The 21246-nt window shown below is 35.7% G+C and overlaps 2 protein-coding genes and 2 long non-coding RNA genes across 6 annotated transcripts; 2 read left to right on the top strand and 2 right to left on the bottom strand.

The window, feature by feature from the left end:
• Positions 1-2949: 2949 nt before the first annotated feature.
• LOC104220781 (mitochondrial pyruvate carrier 1-like) lies at positions 2950-7590 on the top strand. Its single transcript, XM_009771712.2, has 6 exons — positions 2950-3000; positions 4081-4195; positions 4309-4363; positions 4674-4811; positions 6283-6305; positions 7372-7590. The coding sequence occupies exons 2-6, from the start codon at positions 4103-4105 to the stop codon at positions 7588-7590; spliced, it is 528 nt and encodes a 175-aa protein (XP_009770014.2). The 5' UTR covers positions 2950-3000; positions 4081-4102.
• A 1285-nt stretch (positions 7591-8875) lies between these two features.
• LOC104220780 (uncharacterized) lies at positions 8876-13032 on the top strand. The gene is made up of 2 exons (XR_709595.2): positions 8876-8980; positions 12699-13032. It is a non-coding gene; the product is annotated as an uncharacterized lncRNA (long non-coding RNA).
• Positions 13033-13780: 748 nt separating this feature from the next.
• On the bottom strand, positions 13781-17959 carry LOC104220778 (uncharacterized). 3 transcript variants are annotated; one of them, XR_011400261.1, is made up of 4 exons: positions 17621-17959; positions 15485-17474; positions 15056-15135; positions 13781-14077 (listed from the first exon to the last, which is right to left on the bottom strand). It is a non-coding gene; the product is annotated as an uncharacterized lncRNA (long non-coding RNA). The 3 variants fall into 3 exon arrangements; XR_011400260.1 differs by having other exon boundaries at positions 13781-15135; XR_709593.2 differs by lacking the exon at positions 15056-15135 and having other exon boundaries at positions 16957-17474.
• Positions 17960-18719: 760 nt separating this feature from the next.
• On the bottom strand, positions 18720-19103 carry LOC138871403 (uncharacterized). Its single transcript, XM_070149279.1, has one exon. It carries the CDS (start codon positions 19101-19103, stop codon positions 18720-18722), a length of 384 nt encoding a protein of 127 aa, XP_070005380.1.
• Between the last annotated feature and the right edge of the window lie 2143 nt (positions 19104-21246).

Below are 21246 nucleotides of genomic sequence, written 5' to 3'. Positions count from 1 at the left end.
TATGCAGTTGAGCCAAACACGTGCAAAGAGTTATAATCTACAGCAGGTTTTCCGTACCATTTTTCAAATGGTGTTTTGCCATCAATAGCAGCAGATGGTAGACGATTAATGAGGTGACATGCATATGTAATTGCCTCAGCCCAAAATTCTTTGCCCAAGCCAGCATTGGACAACATACACCGTACCTTCTCCAGCAAGGTCCGGTTCATACGTTCTGCCACTCCATTCTGTTGTGGTGTATGTCTAACAGTGAAGTGTCGGACGATGCCATCATTTTCACAGACCTTATTGAAATGATCATTTTTGTATTCACCTCCATTGTCTGTGCGAATACACTTGATCCTCCTGCCTGTTTGATTCTCCACCATCGTCTTCCATTTGAGAAAAATTCCCAGCACTTCATCTTTGTTTTTCATTGTATACACCCACACTCTTCGAGAAAAATCATCAACAAAGGTTACAAAATAGTGCTTCCCACCCAATGAAGGTGTTTTGGAAGGACCCCAAACATCAGAGTGTACATAATCCAAAATGCCTTTAGTATTATGGATCGCTGTACCAAATTTAACCCTTGTCTGTTTCCCTTTGACACAATGCTCACAAAACTCCAAGTTGCAAGCCTTTACTCCTTTTAACAATCCTTGATCTGATAGAGTTTTCAAGGATTTTCCTCCAGCATGTCCCAAGCGCATGTGCCATAGCTTGGTTGCTTCTGCCTCTTTGTCGTCACTGGATGTTACTGTCGCTGTCCCAATAACTGTACTGCCACGATAGCGGTACATATTATTATTCTTCCGATTAGCCTTCATTACCACTAGTGCACCGGAGCATACTCTCATCACTCCATTTTCTGCAATGATTTTGAACCCTTTTGATTCTAGGGCTCCCACAGAGATGAGATTCTTCTTCAAATCCGGTACATATCGAACATCTATCAATGTTCTGATCATTCCATCATGGTTCCTTAATCGTATTGAACCAATGCCATATGAGGTAAGAGGGCTGTTATCCGCTGTGTGGATGACTCCATATTCTCCTTCTTGAAATTCCATGAACCAGTCCCTGTTGGGACACATATGATAGCTACAAGCCGAGTCCATCAACCATATGTCTGATGATGTTGATGACTCTGTTGTAACTAATGAGAAGTCTGAATCATCACAATCAGCTACATTTGAATCCATAATGGCCTTTCCATTGTTATGTTTGGCCTTATTCTTCAACTTCGGACAGTCTTTCTTCCAGTGCCCTTTTTCTCGACAAAAGGCACATTCATCTTTGCTGGGTCTGGATCTTGACTTGGATCTTCCCTTCTTTGTCCTCGTTTGATTTTGAGGACGACCCCTCACAAATAGTGCTTCTCCTTCTCCGCCCTTCTGTTTTTCTCGCTTTCTTTGTTCATAGCTGTACAAAGCCGAACAAACTTCTCTGAGAGAAACTTCGTCATTTCCATGGAGTAGAGTAGTTTCAAGGTGCTCGTACTCATCAGGAAGTGACGCCAACAACATCAAGGCCAAGTCACCATCATCATAAGTTGTATCCATATTTTGCAAATCTGTAACCAACTTATTGAAACTGGTGATATGTTCATTCATCGTGGTACCAGGAACATAGGTGAAGTGAAACAGTCTCTTCTTCATGTACAATTTATTTTGACTGTTTTTCTTCAAAAATTTATCCTCCAGTGCTTTCCATAATTTACTTGCAGAAGTTTCCTTTGTGTATGGATATTTCTGCTCTCTAGCAAGGTAGGATCGAATGGTACCGCAAGCAACACGGTTGATAATTCTCCAATCTTCTTCTCCAATAACATCTGGTTTCTTTTCTTCAATGGCCAGATCTAGCCCTTGTTGAAAAAGGACATCTAGAACCTCGCCTTGCCACATCCCAAAATGTCCGGACCCGTCAAATATTTCGACCGCAAATTTCGCATTTGACACAATTCTTGTCATAAGCGAAGATGCCAATGATGACGTATTGTTGACACTTGATGTAGATTCTTCTTGTTTATTGTCTCCCATCTTTGACACAAATATTATTTAATAGCTGACGACACAAATCAAGATTATTTCCTTTCTGGTGTGGAAGATCAGACTAAGCTGCAACCACAGAGCATACTCAGACAGAACCTTGACTCAGTTACCAAGATAAATCTTTTCTGATGTGGAAGATCAGACTATGCTGCAACCACAGAGCATACTTAGACAGTACCTTGGCTCTGATACCAATTGTTGCGGAAGCCAAATGTATAGAGTGTGAATAAGTCACAACTACTATACCAAAAATTATGACAACCACCAAATAATAAATAAGACAATAAAGCAATAATAAAGGGAACACCAGAATTTACGAGGTTCGGCTAATTTTGCCTACTCCTCGGACACAACCAAATATTTTATTCCACTCCAAAAATACAAGTGAAATAATACTAAAGAGAGAAGATACAAATGCCTTAAACAGATGAGAAGGCAAATGAGAGGTGTGTCTCAATCCTAAACATTAGGCCTTCTTTTATAGGGGAAAAATCCCCTCCAAACTTAACTCCCAACCAATGTGGGACTTTGGCATTTTGCCAAACTTCAACAATGAGCCATGCCCGACATATTAGGCGATCAGCTTTTTTGTACCAACAGAAATAGTGCTCCATATTAACATTAAGATTAAGATACACAACTAAAACCAGGTAATTTTTTCATGAAATGCATATATAATAGGACAATTTTCTAGGCTATTCAGTGTATATTCTAGCAATAAGTTGCTATAACCAGCTAGTCTCTGTCATTGGTCCTTTGTTCTGAAGCTTATGCCTTTTCTTTTAGAAGCCAAGTTTCTCAGGGAATTCCAAACGGAGATATAGTTGGTGACGAAAAGGGAAGTTTCTGTGATACGTCCTATATATATACGATTCGGCCAATTAACGTTACCAAGAAGCATTAGTAGATGTGGTGATGCCAATAACCTTTCATGAATATCTTTAGTCTATGAGCTACTTCTGTTTAGGTGCGTAAATGCACCAGTTATATATAGCAACAGATTATTGAAGAAGACAAAAATTAACTTCTTGCAGCTGAATATTGAAGATATATAACCTATGTGCTTCCGAGATGGTCTGCCGCAACTATAAGTTATTCTGTTGGATTAACTTTGGACCTGGCTGTATGAGTTCCCCGCACAACTTCTGATTGTGCTCCTTTTTATTATTTCCTCTTTGTTCTAGATTTCTATGCAACATTCCATCCGTATGTTAGTTTTAGGAAAGCTATGTCACTTTAGCGTTAGAGGGGCACAAATCAGAGAAACCATAATATAATTACAAGAGATTAGAAATTATTGCATATGAGTATCCAGTGAGACACTCACTACAGAAAAAGACTTTGGTTTTCATGCGGGCCATTCACATGAATTATTAGTACTCAGTAGGATTTTCTGGAAGTATTTTTATTTCTACCTTTTTTTGTGCCTATCTCAAACTATTACTTTGTATCTCTTTCTCCACAAGGTTGTTAGAAAAGTCTTGTATTCCATACATCAGAATAATTAATACCTACAAAGGCATGGTTAAACTATAATAAAATGCTTAAAGTGGTGTTTGAATCAAATTTACGACAGATAGTGTAATCACAAAAGTTCTCTTGGCATGACTAGGTAAGACTAGTGAGTTTGACAGAAAGGTTATTAAATTTGTATTAGATGGACTCCATAGAAAAACCTTATATCAGCACATTCCTATTAAGTCAACTTATGAAAATTATTTTCCATGTTTTCTTAGTAGTGTCAAATCAATAGACAACAACAGTGGCAGAATGCAAGTAAAAATGGCAAAAGAAGTATTTCTGTTATAATGATCCTTTTGTAGTACATGTTTTCAGATATGTGGACCACTTCTCACTGAAAGTCAGGTTCGTAGCATTGTCAATGAGATAAAGTCCAAGTATTTCCTAAAAATAGATGTGAATATTTGCACTTCATCTCTTTAGTAGACAGCTAGAATTTTTTCATTTATAAGGAACATGTCATTTATTGATACTTGCAAAGTCTTGTAAATTTTGATAAGCTTGGATGTTATTTAAATATATGCAGAGACAATTGAAATAACAAGTTCATGGCTTTCTTCCGGGCATTCTGGAACAGTCCTGTTGGCCCTAAAACAACTCACTTCTGGGGACCTATGGCCAATTGGGGATTTGTCATTGCTGTATGTTCCCAACCTCAGTTTGTCGTTTTCGTTAAATTATCTAATGTATAGAGTTCCTTCTCTTTTTTTTTCCGAGTGCAACTCTCTGAAATTTATGTGAACTAATATGTTAGGGAATGATGGATTCAAGGAAGCCCCCAGATGCCATATCTGGAAATATGACTGCAGGTGAATATTATCGTCATTTTACGAAAACAATCTACCTGAAACAGCCTCTCTACTTTCTTAAAGGCAGGAGTTAGGTCTGCTTACACTCTACCCTCCCCAGACCGCACTTGTGGGATTACACTAGGTTGTTGTTGTTGTTTACTAAAACAATTGTCTGTTTGTCCTTTCTTTTTGGTGCAAAATAAGACAATTTTCTGTGAAAACAGAACTTCTGGTGCTCGGCTTTTGATCTTGCATAAAATATTGTCTCAGTTTTAGACCATTCTTAAATTGTGGAATTCTGATATTGCTTGTGTCTCTTTGGGTGCAGTATTATGTGTGTATTCCTTATTGTGTATGAGATTTGCATGGATGGTACGTCCTCGCAATCATCTGCTTCTGGCTTGCCATGTTTCAAATGAGTCAGTGCAGCTCTATCAACTTTACCGTTGGCTAAAGCATCAGCGATAAATGTTTCCATTCACAAGTTCAATAGTGACATTAGCAGAAATACCAACACTATTTGAACAATTACAAAATACTACACAAGTTTTGGTACATTTAATCCATTATCTGCCCAACTAACAGTAAGCTTTTGCCATTCCAAAAACAACAGCACAGTAGAGGTTCATATTACCTCACTTCCAATCTACTGTGCTCTTTACATTTCCCTGCGTTGCATAACATGGTTCACATGATCTATATTTTGAAACGTTTACAAATTTAAAAAAAAAAAAAACTATAATAAGCTTCTGCGCAAAGATGTCAAGCCATGAATAGACATAAACCATGGATCCTTCTTTGATCAGAATTTAGTAGTTGAATGAGAAGAAGAAAGCGTAAAAGAAAGAAGCATTTTTCAATGCTTTTGCATTTCTTTGTGCAAATGTTCGGAGTTATTAACGTGCTCTTTGCTTATGTTATCAAGGCAAAGGCATATATCAGCTGCGTTAGCTGCTTTCCAGGGTGGATGGATCCATTCCCAAAACTACAGCAAAGTTTGTATCTTCAAGTACATTAATTATTGGCATCCGTTAAATCACCATTTGCTGTGAGTGCCAGATCAGTCCCCAGGTTGGTAGCGAACCTTTGCTATTCCAGAAACAGCACGTGGGAGAGTTCTTCAGTGCTTTTCAAAATCGAGTAAATACTAACAGTACAAGATATCATGCCAATAAATCATTAGTGATAAACCAAGTAAACTAATAAAATAGCATGTTTTCACAAAATCCTAGGAACTTCCAATTGCTAACCCATTACATCAAAACCACAAGAGTAAAGACAAATCAGGTCATAGATATTGAAAAGTATGTCCTCAAAATCATAAACTCGTTGATTACAAGAAATTTCAGAAAAAGAATAATGATGACAACATACTGTATCTATGGCCTATAGAGATCACTGAGATCCTAATATTTCCTGCAACAGAAGAAAAATTCCTTAATAACCAAATAAAGATAAAAAGTCAATCTCAAATAAATGCAAGCATCTATAAAAGATCAGTAGATCCCATTTGGTATAGGAAAAACTTGTTACATTGTGGCGATAAAAAAAAAATACTTTCATAACCAGCATAACGATGCTTCTTAGTTCACAGCACCCCCAATAACTGGATCACTTGATTCCTCTAGCTGGACTTCATTTCCTTTAATAAGTGGAACATTATTATCACAGCGACCTCCAGTGGTCCAGTCCCCATTCAAGATATGTATGGGTGATATGGTCCGGAAGAAAGCCTTAAGCTGTGGATGTGAGGCGATTTGGGAATCAAGCCATATGGCAATACTATAAACTGTGAAGTTTTTAGCATTTCCTATTTCTGCAAGCATCCTGTCTACAACAAGCTTTCCATTTACATGCATCACCCATCGGTTTGCGTTAACCTTCCCTCCGTTCCAGTGATGACCTGTATTCAGCACCACAACATCAAATTGATCAAGATATTTCCTCAGAAAAGCAGAAGGTTGATCCAAGTTCATGGCCGACTCTGGGGCGGGATCCGTGACGTTGAAGGGCTCTATAACACAAAGACTTGCTGACCTGTAATACAAAATTGTGGTGTTTGTGTTTGGAAACCTATAAGCCCATCCAGGGGCGGATTTAGGGGGGCGCAAGGGGGTTCACCCGAACCCCTTTCGCCGAAAAAATACAATGTATATATAAGGCAAAATCTGTTTTTTACCTCTATATATTAAGTTTTGAACCCCCTTAACACAATCCAAAAGTGTAGTTTAGTGGTCAAGGGGGTTCAAAATCTACATAAGGTCATGCGTTCAATTCCCACTAGATACAATTTTTTTTTTTGAACCCCCTTCGTGGAGATCCTGCCTCCGCCACTGAGCCCATCCATCAGGACGTACCACTCCACGGGATTTAACCAAGCCGTACTTCCATCCTACATTTTCAACTTCAAGATTCTCCTCACTAAATGTCGTCTGCCAAGTGAATCTCCAATAAAAGCAATAGTTTTGTCCTACAGTCGAAATAAATTTACATTAAGGGGTGAGGCTGAAATTTGCTCAAAACAATTGGTTCAGATTCGCCTTTTAATATCTCATCTCTTAGTACCACCTTTTACAATGTTTATTTATATCAAATCTCATAACACATGGGTGACTACAGTTGCAGAACTGCATCTTCTTCAATATTTATGTGTGGTGATAGCCACCGGCATAATGTGTAACTCATAAATAGTGTCCTATATTGAAATAATAGAAATAGATTACCTTAATCAAAAGAGTTCTCTATATAACATGGGGTTATTACGGCTTTATAACATGTATGTGCAAAAGATGACATATAAACGGTGCCCTTCCAACAACCAATCTCGACCCTCATTTACAACATCTTTACATTTTTCTGTAATTGGTATGTCAAAGCTCTCTGCTGTTATGGAACTATACACTCCACACTGGAACATTTCGTTTATACGTTCTAAGTTGTTATCAGCTTTGCATTCTAATATATCCTAACACCATTATTTGCAATGCTCTCTAGAAAACTGGTCTGCATTTCATTGAACTCTACAGTTGCTGAAAGGTGCTCGTTATTCGATTGCCTTGTCTCCTAGGTCGGAATTGCATATTCTGCTCGATTCATTAACATCTGGACCACCTTCTTTCCAATATACTGGATTTGGTGATGTTGTTGCAACACTAAAAGTGAACTATAGCAAATGGATAGAGCATAATTGCAAATCCCATGCGCAATTCCAGAGAAAAACTGAAAGTAGCAGAGCAAAACAATGAAGTCTCTGTTGTACTGATTGCTAAGCACAAAATGGCATATGATATCTTATTCCGGTCAGTATAAATTAACAATCACAAGGGTAAAATATATTTCAAAACACAAATAACATGTCTGCTCTCTGCTCCCAAGCAGGTGTGTCAAGAAGAGGATCCTACATCGTTCCTTATGTATAGTAGGAAGGTAAATTACTTGTCATACTTACTATACCTCCCTTACAAAAGAAAACTTATCAAGTTAATCAACCAAAGAACCATGGACCTCACACATTTTCATCTTCAGTATAGTTCTTCCCAAGATCTTTTATTTAATAACTAAAAGGTAAAGTCTCCCATCCAAGACTTTTGGGAATCTCTTGCTAGAATAAGCAATTTTAAGTACTAATTTTTTTTCTAAGAAGTAGACTCTAAAACATGCCCATATCAGAGTTTTAACAGCCTTCTAATCTTTCAAAGTATTACTAAGTCCAACTACACGCAATGAGGAAAAAATATTAAAGAAAGACCAAGGGTACCTGGAACATATTCACTAAAAGAAGTAGGCCCACTTCTTAATAATTAGTATCCTTGAGCAAAAGAGTGAAACTCCCAACTAAGAGAAAGTATAGCTCTCATAGTGCAGGCAAATACTATTTTGGCAGTATTATATCTCTTTCAGATTGAGCAGTGTCCACAAGCCGAAAAGAAGAGCTCATAGATATTAATTAATGCTCCGAAAGGGGAAGTTGAAGTTATGACTGATAAAATTTAAGAAGATGAAGCAATCAAACAGTGTCATAAAGGGATCACAAACACTAAGACCAGCAATTTAAAGTTAATATTGGATCCAAATAATTTAAAACTACCCCAGATATACACATCTTCCCAGTTTAGGCTCCATTGGAAGCAGTGATAAGTAATACTATCCTGTTTAAAAAACCTTAGTGACAGCAACGAAAAGTCAGAAGTATGAAATGGTTAGACTTGAATTTGAATATACTATGAACTAATAACAACTAAACTTTTATATTTAGAGAAGTCAGGTTTTCACTCTCACATAAAGTACCAACGATTTTTCTGATACTGAATAGCATTTTTAACCTAGCAGCAAAATGGACAAGGAAAACTCCAATGACAGCAACAAACAAAGAATGAACTTGTATAATTAATGAAATGCTTTAAACATAGTATCTATTATAATTATTATATATATAGAAAAGAGAAGTTGGTCGACCAAGGGCAAAATTGCCATTTTACCTTGCCATTTTATTTTCCCCCTATTTCTATCTTTAATAGTGCTCACTATTTCGACACAAACAAACGATATGGGTCTAGAAACATCTCTCCTCTGTTCCATCGAAACTTAGGTGAACTCTTTGAGTTCTCCTTCAGAATTTGAAGAAAACCATTTCGGGTATGATTCTCTCACAGTTTTTGCTCCAATTTTTTCTTTTTTTCTCTGTTTTCTCTTCTTCTTCTTTGAGATCTCTTAACAATTTCCTATTTCATGGGTGAATTTACTTGGCTGTTATTATTCCATGGTGACATAACATTCTTTATTTTTGTAAGCAGTGATTGGTATAAACGGGTGGGCCGGGCCGGGCCGGGCCCCTATTTTTTGGACCCGTCCGGGTTACGGTCCGGGCTGGTTCCGGGTTGGTTCTTAACGGGTTTAACGGGTTCATTCGGGTAAAAATTGAATCGTAAGGGTTACGGGTTGAGGCGGTCGGGCCGGGCTGGGTTTAGTGTATTTTAATATTTTTTTTTTGGAATTTTGTATAACTATTGTAGGTTATATTAGTACAAAGTATTAACATAAAGAATACAAGGAAGATGGAAAAAAATGCACTTGTTGCAAGTGCTACATTTATTTCATAATTCAAACTTACAAATTGAAAGATTTACATTTTTAACAACAAGTAAATTCAAAGGTTTTGCATTGCCTTAGTAAGTTCTTTATAATCAATATGAACTGATTGACCTTCTTCTGGAGTGTTAAATTCGGATGGGTTACTATGTGTTAATATATCTCCAAGTTCCCCGTCTTTTGGGCTATCAACATCTTCACGTCCTTAATTTTTTCATTCCGATCTAATCCAATCTCTGAAACATACTAAAACTTCCAAAGCATTGCTTCCAAAGCATCTAACTCTATCAGTACTTTCTATTATTTCAAAAAAATTCCAAACCTTACTTCTTTTTCTACGATTAGTAGTCGGAGCCACAGGTGGTCTACTACTAGTGCCACGACCACCACCCCTTGTAGCAACTCCAACACTACCAGCTCCAGCACTAGTAGGTGTAGCTGGTATCTCATCTTCCATTCCTATTTCATTATTTTCTATTCCAAAATCTTCTTGTAATTGTTCATAATCTATATCTATATTATCATTAGGCGATGTTTCAGAAACATGTGAAAATGATAATAGGTTATTACTATTACTACCAGATGCTGAAGGACTACCTCTTTTTTTATTTTCCCTACCAGTAAATTTTTTACACGCTCTTTTAGCAGCATTACACATATTGTAAAAATTAAAGTATAAGCTAAAATTAAATATGCAATTAAAATAGTAAATAAGAGAAAGAGTTGGAGGGAGTGCACCGAATTCGACAATAAATTGAGCACTTGATTACACAATTTCGATGTTACCACGAACAAACGTCAAGCAAGTATTTCAATTTTGAACTTCAATTGTTCAAACTTCAAATTTCGAATGATAAAACACGATAAATTAAATTCAAGAAAAGAGAGCCAAATAAAATTAGAAGATGAATTGAAGACTTGAAGTCTTGCAAATTGGAGAATGAGAGAATGAGAGAAATTGAGAAATGAGTATTGAGTGAAGAAATGAAGAAGGAGGGGGGGTATTTATAGTTTTAGAGAAGGTTAGTTTTGTAAATTGAAAAAGGGTTAAAATTTTTAAAAAAAAGGCTATTTGTGCAATTTTTCCGTTGGCCAACGGACCAATTCAAGGTCTAACCGTTGCCAACGGTCAATGGGGCCCACCTATTTCGAAAATTAAAAAAAAAACAAAAAAAAAATTCTAGCCGTTGTACCGGGCCGGTTAACCCGGTAAGAGTAACTGTTCATTGGACCAAGTTCAACCGGTCCGGTTACCCGTTTTAAAATTCTAAATGGACCAACCCCCTCTACCCCTCCTACCCAGCCCAACCCCCTTTAACCGGTCCGGGCCGGTTCCGAGTTTAACCGGTCTGGGCCGGTCCGGAACCGGGTCAACCCGGTCCGTTTAACACCTATACTATAGAAGAATGTGAATTTAAAATGGATATCTTTTTTTGCTCAATTTTAATATGCCAAAGTTTAATTTATCCTTTGTTAATGAAAAAAAAGTTATATTCTTTATATTTATTTAATTAAATGGTCATCTAAGTTATGAAAATGATATAGTAATGCCACTTTTGTATTTTTTTGATAGATTTATTTCTTATATTGCTTTTGTTCACGAGAAGACATGCAGTAACGTAGTTGTGAACTTGTGATCCTTTTATATGTCAATAACTTGCTGATCATACGGATGATGACAAGATGGTTGAAGAATCTAAGAGGTACTGCACTAAAATTTCAAGATAAAAGATCTAGAAGAGTCGAAATTCTTCCTTCGAATTGAATTTGCCGGGTTATAATAATAAATCTGATGTATCAACATATGTATGCTATCATAAATCTTAAAGCTGAGGTTAGAACAATGAGATTACAGATTAAATTGACGGTATCATATAAAACTAACAGGTAATCCTTTAGAGCTCAAGTTGAATTTCGCAAGTGCTAAACTTGACGAGCACACAGGAAACAGTGTAAGGTTCTATAGAATGCTGGAGTTGCCATAGATTGATTGGCATAATTGTTATAGTCATAGTGTATAATTGTGTTGTCGAGTATTAGATTGTTACACAGTGTATAATAATTGACATGAGGTTGTTTCCTTTGTTTATTTAAGTTGATAGATGTAGTAGTGCGGGACATATATTTGTTTTTCCCATCTTTTTGCTGCAGCTTTTTTCAAAGAGCTAAAATACATAACCTGTCAGAAATGTAGAAGCTTCCATTCTTGAGAAGTTGCAAAGGAATATGGAATGAGACCACAAACTCTGAACATTTTCCCATCTCAGCCCGTGCATATCAACAGTTAATGTTGGCTTAAACTTGCTACTCTCGGAACGCGTTATGACTTCGCCAAATAGCTGCATCGTGGTTTTCTTTTCTTTTTTTTTGCTATGCTAATTGTTACACTCCGTCCACCACATTCATCTCTTACATTCTATTATATACATAGTTGAGATCAGTGGGATAGAGATGCTTCCTGAATGGTTCAAAGAAGTCCAACTTGAGAGACACTCTGATACACTAATTGCAAGCAATAAGAAACAACACGGACATTATAATGCAATTTTTTGTCAACTTAGTGATGCTGGCTTGAAATATTATGATATCTTATTCATGAATAATTTCACAATGAAAAAGTTACATGACTTGATATATGTTAAATGCTGAATATAGTGATCCCTGCCGGCTACCGCTAATAAAGTATGACTTTTCTTGGTTATCTGTCTTCAAAATAAGAGTCCAACAGTAGGGCGCTTTAATGTTATTGGCTAATGTAGCATCTGGATATATGTATGTATCTGGAAATAATGGTGATTGCATATTAAGATTATTTTGATAAATTATTGACTTGACTTTAAGATTCTTGAAGCTCAAAGCAAAAAGAACTCATCACTTTTTTGACTTACCGAATGTCTTTGACTTAGATTCTTATGATAGACTTGGAAACTTTGCCTTATGACGCAAGATCTGTCGTCATAAAAACGTGAAGAGGTGTCTTCCACTTATATAATTTTTGTATATTTATTTGGTTATTAATCTTTTTCAATAAAATTCAATTTATTTGATATATTTTGGAACATATCAGTAGAGCCCCTAATTTGCATTTTCACTTTCTCTTTTACAGTAACGTTTATGATGCTTCTTAAATGGATTTTCTTTCAATACTTGTACAAAATCTCTTCTTCGTGGAAATTATAAGCTATTTCCCAATAAAGGATAAGTATTAGTTTCTAACATTCGAAATTTTTCAAGATTTTTATGTTGCTATATTGTTGATATGCAGGACTTTGAATGAGTATGCATGTGATGGTACAAAATACTAAAGGGGATTAGCTTTTATGAAATGAAAGATTTTCGACTTCGATGCTAATCGATTCAAAGGACCAATTCCTCCCAAGCTTGGCAATTCTCCAACCATTGTAGAAATATTATGCATTTTAAGTGTCTCTTACTGTTATTGTCATTGTATGTGGATGTCCCTTTATAGTCTCAGCTAAATATGATTTGTCATTATTCACTGATTCAGATTGATTCCCTAAGTTCAAGCGTATGTGACGTAGCTTGATTTTTAACTTTTATGATTGGGAAGTAAAATGATTTATTCTTTGTTTTCCTAAGCGTTAGACTTCCTAAAATTTTGCGTGATTTCTATGACTGCGTAGCAAAATGCTTCATTTCTTTGTTGTTCCCCAAGCATTACACTTCTTCAGTTTTTGCATCTTAAAGTTTGAGACGTTTGATTTACATGGCCTGCATTAGGCTTTTTAAGTTTTTGTATTTTTATGTTTGAGACTTTTTATTTTTAAGAACTTAAAAATATACATTACCTTGTAAATAAATGATGTTTGAGACTTTTGAAGTTATTTTACAGCCCAAATTCTAAAGTTCATGCTTAGTTGTCATCTCAGGTTACGTTTACTTGACTTCCCTGTTATGGGAGTATACTGGTTGAAAGCAATGGCCTGTGATATCAGAATATGCATTTACAAAATCAAAGCAATGGCCAATGATATTAGACTATGCATTTACAAAATCATCAATATTCTGAATGATATGTATTAGTACTTAAACCAAATCAAGGATTTAGAAAAAAAGTGCTACCTAAAAGTATGAAACGTTGGTCCCGTGCAAAAGCTATCTAGTATAATAGAAAGCAGTAAGCTATAATACTAAATTAAATTTTTGATTGAGAATTAAAATGATAGCAAAGAACTCATCAGAATTTCTAGCAATTGGCAATCGAAAAAGCAATTGGCAATCGAAAAACCATCATATATATGTCACGACCCTAAACCCAACCCGATCGTGACGGCACCTTTCGTGAAGACAAGGCCAGCCGACTTACTTCCAATTTACTTTAAGCAATTAAAATAATAACTACTAAGTCTTTAATCAAAATAAGATCCCAAAATAAGCATTTAACAATATAATTTGCGAAAATTAAAGCCAACACAACCCGACATCGGGGTGTCACTAGTCATGAACATCTAAAACAATACTACCAGCCTGAAAGTCTACTCTACTACTAAATAACTGAATCAGAAAAGAAATAAGATAGAGGAAGGTTGCACTAGGCTGCGAATCGCCAAGCAGCTACCTAGTAAACCTCCGAAGATCTGCTGAAACTGTCAACCCTCAGTAGCAGGATTGTAGCGCCCGAATCTGCACACAGAGGTGCAGGAAGTAAAGTGAGTACTTCCAACTCAGTGAGTAATAAAAATAAATGAAGACTGAACGATATAAAATCACGTTAAACACAACATTTAGCTATAAAAGGCATAACAAAATCAGTAACACAATTTAACAATGAAATCTCATAAAAACACCTTTTTAAGCAATCAACAATAGATAGGAAAAACAACTAGGAACGGTAAACACATAAGAACTACCCCTCGGGCACGATAACATCAAATCAGCCCCTCGGGCAATATCACAGAACAATACCAGCCCCTCGAGCTACATCTCATGTCACAATGGATACCCGCGCTCACTGGGGGTGTGCAAACTCCTGGAGGGACCCCTTACGGCCCAAACGTAATATCAAGCCGCCTCGTGGCATCATAAACAGGCTCTCGGCCTCATATCAATATCAATCCACCTCGTGGCGTACAATCTCAGGCCCTCAGCCTCATTATCATAATTAGTGTATCACTGCTGCGACATGCAACCCGACCCAAAAGTATCCTCACAATACAGGCCCTCAGCCTTACTCGGTCAGAATCTCATAAGCCCTTCGAAAGATAGTAAAAATATACAACTCAACTCAAAATATCTTTAAAACATCATTTAAGATTTTTAAAACAGATTAACATAGCTGAGTTTTGAAAACATTGAAAAATCTTGCATAACTGAGCACAAGTATGAAATCAAACAGTGAGGAAAATATCATTAACGATCCCTTAAGGGTTCAAATAGTTGGTACGAAACCCAAATATGACATTTAGCCCAAAGTATAATAATATCAAAGAATTAACTACCAAATATACAGAAAAATAGTCATTCGGGATGGACTAAGTCACAATCACCAACGGTGCACGATCCCACGCTCGTCATCTAACGTGTGCGTCACCTCAACACAGCCGAACGTTGTATAATCCGGGGTTTCATACCCACAGAACAACATTTAAAATCATTACTCACCTCGAACTAGCCCGAAAAGCTACTCTGCAACACGCTTGCCTCTCGAACCAACTTCTGAGTGCTCCAAATCTACTCCAAATCTACCAAGTTCAGATTCTTATCATCAAATTATGCTAAGCGAATGAATTCCAATTGAAAAATATCGATTTTAAGCACAAAACCCGAAATCAGTCAAAACCCAACCCCCGCGCCCGCGTCCGCGTCCTGAAACTGGACAAACTTTGTACCAAAATGTTCTTCATCATCTCACGAGTCCGTACATATAAAGAACTCGAAAATCGGAGTTCGTTTGACCCCTCAAATCATCCCTAGAAGGTCTCATAATCTCAAGCCCTAACTCCACCTTTTTCTACTGACTTTCATGAATTGAACACTGATATTTTGTTCCTTAATCACAAATAATCGAGTTTTAGGGTCCAAAATCCTTACCTCAATGAAGAACAATAATTTCCTTTCTTCAAAATCGCCTTTTCCTGTTCAAAAATGGTGTAAAAGAGTTTAATGGTCGCGGAGGGTTTATTTAAATACTGCTCACACGTTTTACTGTTCACCAGACTACTGTTCACCCGAGTTACTGTTCATGCTGATGTGAAAGATACAGCAGCTTTTCTTCTAGTCTAAATTAATCCGTTAACCTTTCGAGATCCACCCGAGGCCCTCGAAAATCTCAACAAATATACCAACACGTCCCATAATATCATTCGAACTTAGTCGAGCCTTCGAAACACCAAAAACAACATCAAAACACCAAAATCACATCAAATTCAAGCCTATGAACCTTGAAATTCCTAAATTCCACCAACAACGCCGAAACTATCCAAAACAACTCCGATTGACATGAAATTTTGCAAACATATCCAAAATGACATTACGAACCTGTTCCAACTATCGGAATTCCATTCCGACCCCAATAGCCTATCTTCCGACCGGAAATCGCCAAAAACTAACTTTCGTCAATTCAAGCCTAATTCTATACCGAACACCACAAAAATATTTCGGACACACTCTTAAGTCCCAAATCACCTAACGAAGCTATCCGAGCCATAAAATCCGTATTCCGAGGTCGTTTACCAATAAGTTAACTCTCGGTTGACTTTTCTAACTCAAAAGCTACTTTTAGAGACTAAGTATCTCAAACCTTACCAAAACCATTCCGGATTCGATCCGACCAACCCGATACCACATAACATGGATAAACAAAGCATAAAGAAGCAGGAATGGAGAAAAACGGAGCGGTAACTCATGAGACAACTGGCCTGGTCGTCACAATACACATGTAAAATAAGACGAAAACATTTTTCGGGCTGTACACCACCAGCTCTGCTCTTTCTTCGTCAGTTCTATTATGTAGGCAAACATCATCCAATCAAAGTTTTTTCAGCAGTAAACAAAGTTTTATCTATTGGCATGAAAACGGAAAGCTTTCAACTAAAGAAACATAAAGTTCTAACTTGTTACGAGCCACAAAGTTGGGCTGAAAAAGAAGCGCAATAATATAAAAAGAATCTTATCAGCCTTAAGAGATGGTACATGTGTGAGTATTGTAAATCTATAACGAATCTGCATCAACCATGTACTAACCATAAATTATACCTTGAATGTTAGTTACAGCTTACCCTGTTAAGACATTAATTAAAGGAAAAACTGAGAGACCTTTAAAAACTTGTTAGAAATAATAGGGCGAATAGCTACATATACCTTGCCTCATAAAAAAGCATCGACATCAGGATGCAAAAATTATTTTGAACGAACAGATTCAACTAAAATCATTTGTACTAAATAACAGACATTTAAGAATCAAGGCCAGTTAATTAATGATGAGAATATCGTAAGTTATGTCCATGCCAAAGTAACTTATACTTGGAACTCCAGATCTAAAAATATTAAAGTGAGATCAGCACCTTCAGTCACAGTAAAGCGGAGAAGTATTTGATATGGAAACATCATAGTTTCTCCAAGGGCAGGTTCCAAGTGTAATTTTTGAACAACTCTTAAAGATTGAATATATGTAAATCCACAATCTGAACAATTTAATCTCTTTGCACGGAAAACCACCTTTGATTTGGAATTTCTATTTGTACAACATCAATATTTGCACCTGAATCTCTAGGACAACAAAAGAGTCAAAGAAATGATACAAAATATAATGAAAAAATAACAGTTCCTCCCAGCCCAGACCGACTCATGCAACACCTTTGAGATGAAAATTTAATTGTACAATAATCAGCCCATCTGTGCTGGTTCTACAGACGATAAGGAGAGCTCACAAGTTTTTCAAAATCCTTTCTTATCAAGTATTGTACTATTGTTGCTTCAGGGGAAAATTTCGTATGCTGAATGAAGTAGCAGTATGCGCACCTTAGCAGAAAATTTCATAGAGGCGCTTGAGCAAATAACCACATTCATATACATAATCCACCTAGAAAGCAATAAACACATATATATAAATCAAATATCCAAAATCATCAACACTGAGGTAAAAAGAAAAATGAAACACAAAGAAAATTCAGAGGCCGAATGAATTCTAACTGAATAATCTCTAAAGAAATTGAATCAAACACTTACATGGTCACCATGAAGAAACAAAGATCACGGTTGAGAGGCCAAGCAATATGTTTGCGGGATTTGTGAAGGAAGGCGAGGGCAGAGGCCACTTCCAGTGCAATTCGATATCTATTGAACCATGGAATTGAGATGTATCATGTTTTCTTAGCACGCTTTACTCCATGCTACTATTCTCCATGAACGCATGCACTAAGAAACCCATAATTAGGGTACACGCCAAGATGGATTAACAAAGTGTGGATGATGAATTTTGCTCCATGCTCAAGAGAGGCAAAGGGACAGGACAAAGAAGAGCAGCTCGGTCAATTTGGGGGAAAATGAAGAGTACACATGGTTTGCTAAAACAGTAGTGTGAATACACGTGTTTATTGTAGAAGGCAAGGAAATTCATTCACCAATAAAATAAGCACAAGTTCACAGCGGTGTTCGTACACCCTCACACTACTCCTTCCGTTTCAATTTACGTGAACCTATTTCCTTTTTGGTCCGTGCCAAAAAGAATGACCTCTTTCCTTATTTGGAAACAATTTACCTTTATGCAATGATTTATAACCACACAAAATATATTTGCCTCATTTTACACCACAAGTTCAAAAGTCTTTTCTATTTTTTTAAACTCCGTGTCCAGTCAAATATGTTCACATAAATTGAAACGGAGGGAGTAGTAATTTTTGGAAAAAAGAAATTATGTTACATTTGGATTGATATCAAACTGGGAGATTCTGTTCCCTGATGGGTGTTGTAATTAATTTTAAAAACTAAGAAAATTGCAGTAATTGATAGAGGAACAACTAAGAAGAAGCAAAATATAGTTAGGTTTCATTTCATGAAAAAGGCAAATGAGAGCTCAATTATGTAAAAATACTGATATGTCTAACTAGGGACTAGGACTCAAAGTGTCCAAATAGGAAAACATAGAAGAGTGAATGTGCATATAACACTTCTTACACTTAAAAAGTAACTAGACCTTAACTGTAAACTAGTAAAGTAGTAACTAACTTATATTCCTTATGTTAAGTACCACTCCCTCAACTGTATGTACTACTCTTGCATGCATGTTAATACTCCTTTCAATCTAGCTCACATCAGTACCCCGCCGTTAAGAACTTCTTTGTCCCCAAGAAAGAAATGAAGGAAATCGAACTCTCAGAGCATTGACATCTTCCCAGGTAGCCTGAGCTTCATCAAGGTGTTCCCATTGGATGAGCAGTTGAACCACAACTTTGTTACCCTTTCGAATCATTCTCTTATCTAAAGTACTGACTTGTTTTGGACAATTTGGACTCGAAATGTTTAGCATCGGTGGATGTGAGATTCGAGCTAGAACTGCATAGCATGGTTTGAGTAGTGAAACATGAAAAGTAGGGTGAAGGAGCAAGTCAGTCGGTAAGGATAACTTGTAGGCAACAGGTCCCACTTTCTGGATAACCATGTAAGGATCATAGTACTTAGAAGACAACTTGCTGAAATGATGAGCAACCATAGTTGTGAGCACCTAATTTTTGACAATATTTAATTTTTTTTGTCACTTCTTCTATGTAAATATTTTAGGGGGTTTTAACATACAAATTTTTAGCTTTGTTATACTTTTTATTATAGGTTAAAAATACAAAATTTTAGAAGGTGAATTATTACTATTAATATTATTTTATTTTTATTCTTATTTTTAAATAATAATAAAAAATCCGAAAAATATTATTATTTTTTAAATTTTTGGGAGAGATTTAAAAAAATAAGAAAAAGGAAAGTATGGAATTAAAAAAAAGTAAAAGTAGGTGGAATTCTCTTTTAAAAAAGTGAAAGAAAGTAAAAAATTAAAAAAATAAAAGTAAAGTTTTGTGGAAATTTTTAAAAATAAAAAGTAAAAGAAAGTTGGAATTAAAAAAATAATATAAAGGTAGCTGAAAATTTAAAAAAATTAAATTAAAATAAAGTAGATTTTTTTAAAGAAAAGTAAAAGAAAGTGGATTGTTTTTTTAAGAAAAGTAAAATAAGTGGAATTCTCTTTTAAAAAAGTAAAAAAAGTGGGATTTTAAATAAGATAAAAGTAATTAAAGTTGGAATTTAAAAAATAAAAGTAAAGAAAGGTGGTAATTCTTTTTATAAAAAAAGAAAAGCAAAATGTAAGTGAGATTTCTTTTAAATAAAAAGTTAGAAAGATTAAAAAAAAATCTGATTTTTTTTTTGAAAATTCTCTTATAAATAGAAGAGAAATATTTGAAGAAAAGAAGAGAAGAGAAAAGGGAAGAATATTGAGAGAAAACAAATTTTCTTCTTCTATGCTAAAGAGAATTTCTACTAGTTTTATTCTTTCTACCTATTTCTTTCAACAAAAAAAAAACATATAGCCATTCATTACCTTGTTTAAAAAAAATACCTCAAAAACAGGAGCTAAATCACACCAAAAATCAAATCCAAAAGCTTCAAACTCAATTTAAAAGATAACCCAAAATACTAGCCCGAAGAGGTCAAAGTCGAGTTCGGTTCGTAAGGTTTCCGCTCGTTGCCTCTGATTGTGATTTATTTGCATATTAAATTTGATGGTTGTTTGCTCCATATGTATTGAATAAGATCTTCATCTATAAAAGGTTCATTCTTTTCTTAACCAATGTTTCCATTATTTTTCTTTCACCGTATTTCCTTTTGATTTGTATATTATATTTTGGTTATCTACCAACTTGAAAGATATGAACAAAAAAAATGAAGGAAGAGCATCAAGAAATAGAATTCGTGAAAGACAGAATGAGTTTCTTCAATGAGATTGTAGTTCATAGGGAAAGATAGGAAAATGTATTCAAAATGGAGAGAGAACGATGTAATAGCTTGGATCCAAATTAAAGGATGTTAAGTCAATAGCAAATTTGATACCGACATGGGTGATTAGGTCCATAATAACTCAAATCATATATTTCTTCAATAATAATTCCATATTCATAAATCATGACCTTGCAATAATCTCAAAGTAGTTTTAGGAAGAAACATAATCATGAATATTTGTAGTTTGCTTTAAATTGAATACAATCCTTTTAGAATAATCGAGGCGCGCCATGCCAAATAAAATCTCAAAACTCATGGCCCTCATTTAATTAATTTTAATTATTAGAAATCGAGGCGTGCCATTTAGTTGAATTTTCCATGGCCCTCGCAAACTTGAAAGTGTGTAGTTGCTTTAGGCGCACTATTTTTTTTAAAAAAAAAAATTAATTTCCTAAACTCGGGTGTGCATTTTATGTGACCCAAATCCAAATCTCAACAACGTTAGATAAAATGTGTCGTGGACCGCGGGTGCATTTCATGTGACGTGGTTCAATACGTGTTTTATATGACATTGAATTTTTCCAAAAAAAAAATTAATTAAAAGTGGCTAATAAGTTAAAAATATACCATAGGTTGAAACATGTTTTAAAAATCAGATAATAGGCCAATTGTAATAGTTTAAGCGACCGTGCTAGAACCACGGAATCCGGGAATGCCTAACACCTTCTCCCGGGTTAACAGAATTCCCTACTCAGAATTTCTGGTTCGCAGACTTCAAAAGGAAAGTCGAAATTTCCTCGATTTGGGATTTAAAATAAATCGGTGACTTGGGACACCAAATAAACTATCCCAAGTGGCGACTCTGAATT

This window comes from Nicotiana sylvestris, chromosome 6 (genome assembly GCF_000393655.2).
Source record: "Nicotiana sylvestris chromosome 6, ASM39365v2, whole genome shotgun sequence".
Lineage (NCBI taxonomy): Eukaryota > Viridiplantae > Streptophyta > Magnoliopsida > Solanales > Solanaceae > Nicotiana > Nicotiana sylvestris.
The sequence above is the reverse complement of the archived record's forward strand: the minus strand, read 5'-3'. Positions and strand labels throughout refer to the sequence as shown.